The 7,088-nt window shown below is 35.7% G+C and overlaps 2 protein-coding genes across 4 annotated transcripts in view; one reads left to right on the forward strand and one right to left on the reverse strand.

The window, feature by feature from the left end:
* The window catches only part of LOC135206747 (A disintegrin and metalloproteinase with thrombospondin motifs adt-2-like), a 315,467-nt gene that overhangs the window by 146,172 nt on the left and 162,207 nt on the right, over positions 1-7,088 (reverse strand). The gene's annotated exons all lie outside the window — the stretch shown is intronic.
* Positions 3,406-4,302, forward strand: LOC135208422 (uncharacterized). Of its 2 annotated transcripts, none has more exons than XM_064240618.1 (3): positions 3,406-3,519; positions 3,695-3,935; positions 4,128-4,302. In XM_064240618.1, exons 1-3 carry the CDS (start codon positions 3,505-3,507, stop codon positions 4,139-4,141), a joined length of 270 nt encoding a protein of 89 aa, XP_064096688.1. In that variant the 5' UTR covers positions 3,406-3,504; the 3' UTR covers positions 4,142-4,302. The 2 variants fall into 2 exon arrangements, with proteins under 2 accessions (XP_064096688.1, XP_064096772.1); XM_064240702.1 differs by having other exon boundaries at positions 3,454-3,516.

The raw sequence follows: 7,088 nt of genomic DNA on the forward strand, positions 1-7,088 counted from the left end.
TAATGTATCTTTCGTCAAGAGACGAGAAACCACATGAAAAGACTTATTACTTATCGAGACAATACGGCTCTAATGTCGAACTAAACTAAATTGGAAGTCTGCGGATATATCCTTTTCATGAAGTCATTATTTCTAAAAGGAAGCAATAAACACCAATGAACAACTTATTTTATGAGATCAATTCCTCACATTTTCAAGATTTCTGCCTCTTATTCTTCAAAAAAATCCAAGATACTCTTCTCACCCCAACCAGGTGGTTGTGCTCCTCGGGGTGATAGCCCTCGTCGCTGCTGCTCCAAGACGAGGGGTGGAGGCTTTGGAGGAGGAGGTGGATTTGGAGGTGGAGGTGGACACAGAGGTGGTGGAGGAGGATTCGGGAGGAGGAGGTGGGTGGTGGACTCGGTGGAGGTGGATTCGGAGGTGGAGGAGGTTTTGGAGGAGGTGGCCAGCCACGGTGGAGATTTGGAGGAGGGTGGTGGTTTCGGAGGAGGTGGAGGTAAGCTACGAGTTGCTGGTAAATATGAAGCGAAATGTATGTACATAAAAAAAGCACCTACAAAGATGAATTACCAGAAAAACTAAACTTCTAAATCTATGAGGAAAAATGTAGTCTTCCGCAGCATTTTTTAGTCATAGTACTAAGAAATAATTAGCTCTGTAATTTCCCAGTATTTTTAAAGGCATAATAATGCAAAATAATTACCTCTGTAATAATTAAAAAAACATATCTTTAAAATAATAATAATAACAACAAATCAAAAATTTCTTTTAAACACTGTGATTCTCTGTATTCCAGGATTTGGGCGCTAGAATTCTCCAGGGAAAATCTTTGTTTCTCTTTTTGTGTTTTTTGTTATAGGTAAATAAAGACAGAAAACGATACATACGGATTTCACATGTGTTCCTATAATATGCTTAATCATCACCCACAACGGTATGAGTTTTTCTTTATTGCAGCTTCATAAGTATTTCCATTACTGACATCATACTCAATGACATTCTAAGAAATGGTCATAGTCTTGAAACAGTCTTAATTACCAGTATTCTCATCCTTCCCAACATGGTACAGGTAACGAGATAATGTACATAATTTACTGATCTCAGAAATCTCTTATCCCTTATCGTAGACGATAGCTTATCTGGCCTTGCAACAGCATGGGCGTCTCCCAAAGGTCGTTGACAATACCAGAAGAGCTTTGAATTAAAGGATATAATTAACACAACACTCTAATCCTAAAACAAAACATGAATGACCACCCCCAAAAAAAGCCAGGTAGACTTTACTACTCTATAATGACAACGTTAGTTTTTTTTTTTTAACCTCCCCTATACGTCGCCTCTCTCTCATATACATACATACATAGATACATACATATATATATATATATATATATATATAATATATATATATATAATATATATATACATACATACTATATAATTCTCAAGGAATTGATAACTCTGATGATCCACTCCATATTTACAAATACATTTATGCAATTCTGATTTGCAATAAAGATGTCTGAACGCCAAACCCAAGTAGCATAAGAAGTCCATGTCACCAAATAATCATGACTAAGAAATTGATAGGATGTTATGTTGTTAAATGCTTAAATGCATGTGAGTGTGTGTGTGTGTATGTGTGTGTGTTTACAGGACGTTTCTAGAACAGGTGAACACGATTTTATCAGACTTTGCAGATATACCCATTAGATGACCTTCTCAAGATGACTGACTTTTTGTACAAAACGCCTCACTGCAGATTATTTGTTGCTAAGGTTAAATAAAATCTTCGGTGGTTCAAACACTATGTTTCCAGTTTATTATTATTATTGATTATTATTATTCCCATAAAATACCTTAAATGGTTACTATCTACAAGATCAAACTTCCAAGGGCTGGAATTATATGGAAATAAAAGAAAAACGAAGCCAACCGCTCTAGGGAAATTCTCAACTGTGGAAGGAAATAAGTTACCGAGTAAACGCAGATATTTTGCAATTTTTCACAAATTTCACAAGGATGCGGCACCTTGGACTCTCAGTGAAGAGGCTATGATAGATTAAAATATTAAAGTGTAAGTAAAATTTTTAAAAAAAGTCTTACTTAGAGAAGAAGGTATTAATGTTAAAGCAAAGTTTGTCGAAAACTTGTAGCAATGCTCGTGTTTGCAGTTGAGTCCAAATGGCATTAAATTTATTTTTTTCTAACTCCGAACTGCAATATTTTCATGACTTCACTAATATCTAGTCAAACATATTTCTAATAATTCCGCGTTTTTACAACTCCGTTTGGGTTTGAGAGTTTCAAATGACAAGTAATTACAACAACAATGCTGATCTCCATCCCGAAATCTATTACAGTGGTTGCCAAAATTAATAATTTGTAAAAGGAAAAAAATCTACAACACCTAATATCTCTACAAAGTTAGTAAATTCCAATTTCTAAGAACGTTTAACTTTCTAAATAAACTAATTAATTAAGCATCACAGATTTATACATACACATACACATACACACACACACACACACACACACACACACACACATATATATATATATATATATATATATATATGTGTGTGTGTGTGTGTGCTGCCAGAAAAACAGGAACCCTGTATGTATGAATGTATGTATGTATGTATGTATGTATGTATGTGTGGATGTATGTATGTACCTATATACGTATGCGTGTGTGTGTGTGTGTGTATGAGAGGGAGAGAGAGAGAGAGAGATCCAAATCTTTCCATTGAGAGCAGTGAAACGGTTAATTAAGATGCCCTTGTATTTGTTATACAAACATTTATGGCAGGATATAAGCTCATTTTTTTGTGAGTTTCCGTGTATTTTCGTTTTCTGACAAGTACATCCCCGTGCGATTATATGGAAAATGCGCTTTCAACTGACTCATATTCCATTTGTTCTTGTCCGCATGTAAACAATGAAGTCCACCATTTGAGATACAGCGACACAGTAGATCAACGAAATATACCAAGCCTAAGATGTGTATCTCAAGAAGAGGCATGTGCGCAACCACACACAAGCACGCACACACAAACACACACACACACACACGAAGCAAGTCACTATTGCAAAGTAACACACGTCATCGCAGTTTTTATAAATATGCCCGAGTTTCTTTGATTAATGACAATGCTGGAAAACCAGCAAAAAAAAAAAAAAAAAACCCGTCGCTTAAAATAAGTCTCAACTTGTAAGCACTCAAATTCAAACAGAGAATAACGGTCGCCTGCTGGGAAGAGGCGGGAACAAGAGGGGAGTTTCGGGGGCACTCCGAGGGAGATGGGAGCTGGAAGAAGTCGGGGAAGGGGAAAGGTAGGATATCAAACAAACAGGATAATAAAAAAAGTAGGGAGAGGGAATCCTGATTGACGGTGGGAAGGAGGGAACCTCATTTTGGTATAAAAGGGACAAAACCTCTCCCTTCGGCACCTCATTCTTCAGCAGCTTCTCCCTGGTGAAGACCTCCTTCCATCTGTCAAGATGAAACTCAAGGTCGTGAGTATAAGAGCAAAACTATTTCTTGGCAAGATATCAGAATAAAAATCATCCATTTTTCTTTTTTCTGGGTAGAGTCAAAGTAAAACGTGGGACAGACATTGGCAATCACCTGATGTAAATTGACATATTCATTAAAGAAATAATTATTCTCATTTTTCAATGTCTCCACCAGGTGGTTGTGCTCCTCGGAGTGATAGCCCTCGTTGCTGCCGCTCCATCACGCGGCGGAGGCTTTGGAGGAGGAGGTGGATTTGGAGGTGGAGGTGGACACAGAGGTGGTGGGGGAGGATTCGGAGGAGGAGGAGGAGGCGGTGGACTTGGTGGAGGTGGATTAGGAGGTGGAGGAGGTTATGGAGGCGGTGGCAGACACGGTGGTGGAATAGGAGGTGGTGGTGGTTTTGGAGGAGGCGGAGGTAAGCATTCAAGTTTCCCATAACGATATGATATGAAGTAGCAGTTAAATACTAAATCCTCTGTTTTATAATTTAAAAAAATATATATTTTACACTATTTCTGAAAACCAGGTAAAAACCATTTTCCTATTTAACTACTAAAATTAACAATATCGACGCCACTCTACAGAGACCCTCTTCTATGCATTTCAGGTTATGGACGCTAGAGGTCTCCATGGAAAATGATCAGAATTTGAAAGAAAGCCGGTTCTCACACACAATTCAGTTGGATGGCTTGCCTCTACATCTACTGAAGTAGAGACCGAAATTTCATTGTTTGTTCCTTTTTTTTTTCTTTGTTAAAGATCAATAAAGTCAGAAAATGTTATATACCATGCTTTAATTTCTGTTCCTGTAATAAGCAAGTAAGCCGTTAGAATCTTTTTTTTAAATTCCACTGTTTTCATTTGGGAATTGATACTTGGTACATAACTAAGCATTTCCATTACTGCGATATGGTCTCCGACACCCTAAGCAGCAATCATTGTCTTATAATGACTCCCATTATCAAAATCTGAATTTTCTCACAGGCACACAAAATGAGATAATAATCATGGTTATCATTTGGTCTTGTGCTTAACACGAATAAAATATTGAAAACCTCATTGAAACCGATACTATCGCATGTTTTCAAAGACTTTCCTCTTATCTGGAAGAAATTATGCTCTACAATACCTTTAGCTCCCAACCATAGCCGTGTACGGGAGAAATAACAATACACCTTAACTATCAAAGTATTAAATAATTATGATAAAAAGTTTGCACAAAAATCTGAATAAAAGAGACACCATTTAGACATCACTCCTGTTGATTTTGCTTTTTTAATTTTTTCCAATTTGAGCTGATCATGTTAACAGATATATACGTAGAGATACTACAGACATAACATTTATACAAATACATACACACACACACACACACACACACACACACACACACACACACACACACACACACATATATATATATATATATATATATATATATATATATATATATATAGAATCTACTGGTCATTTTTACCACATCAAGTGTAATAGCCACAATGGCCTCTTAACTTCTCAAATTCTTTGCTCTATTTTGGATACGCTTGTCACTACAAGCGTATCCAAAATAGAGCAGGTCGGCAAGGCGGATCCTCCTCCTTGGTCGTGAGTTAATGGTATCGCGGGTTTTCGTTTCCCGCTACCGGACATCATGATTTCTTCATATTTCTTTGAAAGTTGGATCTCAAGGCTTTGTAGTGACAAGCGTATCGAAAACAGAGCAAAGAATTTGAGAAGAAGGCAATGTGGCTATTACAATTATCATATGTATGTGTGTATAGGATATATATATATTAATTATATATAGATATATATATTATTATATATATATATTAAACAAACAAAACATACAGACATCTGTATCATTTCAACATGGAAATCAACTTATTATTGGAGTATTTCTTGGATACGAAATTAAGCACTTAGTTTAACTCTTTAATCTTACAAAAATGTTCTGCTGACAAAACTATGACAATACCAAATTATTATTATTATTATTATTATTGTTACTATACGAAATGCTCACATATACACATGAGAAAGCCTATAAGTCCATTAACTTGCAAAAAAGTGCTTCCACAGAACAATATACCTATTCACAAAATAAGTGGTACGCCAGACAGGGAATTCAACCTGCCAAGTAATCTGCTACCGAAACCTAACAAACTTCGTAAATTACCAAAAGTCATTCAGAGCTCCCAAGCTACTCGATCAGATACGCTACGTTAAATCTAAAAGAACCTTGTGGAAGGTTAACCAAAGCTGGAGAACCTTGTGGCTACCAATACGAGTCGCAATTGCAGTTACATAGGAAACCGCTTTGCTTTGTGATGGTAGCTCATAACAACCATGAAACATATGGTGCAATAAATGTATGATAAAAATTTTGGTATGTTGTACATTAAACTGGCCTTGGTATTCATATCAATAATACGTAAATAGTAAAGTACATGTCGAATATTTTCATAAATGCTCTGTCTACAAATACACGAATGAAACTTTTAAAGAATAAAAAGCAGGTACTCGAATCGCGCGCTTGCACGCACACATATCCTCCCTGTTCAAAACCGTTAAGAATTTATCAGAAAAATATCCCAATCACCAATTAGCAAATATAGCTCACTTCTAAAACGTTTCGGCAGTACACTTTAAGAGGTGTTTTATCTCTACTTCCATGATATCTGATCATTTAAATAATTAGAATTTATATTTCATTATCTCTTTCTCACTTTAGGTCAGCAATACTGCAAAACTGAACCGAAGATGCCAGATAGTGATTTGATATATGTTAGGTTCTAACATATATCAATGCCACCATATCAAGGCATAAAAAGTTGGGTTTTTATCTACTAACATACGTGTAATTCATATTTACACGAAAATTATCCAGGTTCTAAGAACCATAAGATTTTAAATAAAAAAATTCTAAAATAAAAAAATATGAATAAAAGACATCAGGAAAATAAAACATAAGCATAAATAAAATGTCACGTATACCCACGATCTAAGTCGTTATGCCGTGAAAATTATCTAAATATATATATATATATATATATATATATATATATATATATATATATCGTGATTCTAGCATTTTTTTCCTCCTTCGAGATCCTAGAAATTCACTTTGTGGCAACTGCATTTATATAATAACGCAACGACAACAGATGACAGATATGCGCACAAAAATTACTGCCCAATTTTTCAAGGTCAAAGTACACAGACGATACGAATAAAATTCGCAATAACGTCACAACGAGTTGCAATGTTGACATAATTAAAAGCATGAGCACAAATACAAACAAAAAAACATGCATGTATGCAAACGCACATACGTCCACATAACCAAGGAAAAACGAAAGTATATTAATAAATAAAAAGAGTTGAGCTTAATTTCACAGAATAAGCGACTTGATCACATGTATACTCTCAACATCTATAAGCTCTTCGGAAGGACATCGAAAAAAACAAATGCTAGGGAATTCGTTCTAAGCAGCATATCCTTCCAGAGAGAGAGAGAGAGAGAGAGAGAGAGAAAGTGAGAGAGAGAGAGAGAGAGAAATGCAAA

Source organism: Macrobrachium nipponense, chromosome 11 (assembly GCF_015104395.2).
Source record: "Macrobrachium nipponense isolate FS-2020 chromosome 11, ASM1510439v2, whole genome shotgun sequence".
In the NCBI taxonomy this organism is placed as follows: domain Eukaryota; kingdom Metazoa; phylum Arthropoda; class Malacostraca; order Decapoda; family Palaemonidae; genus Macrobrachium; species Macrobrachium nipponense.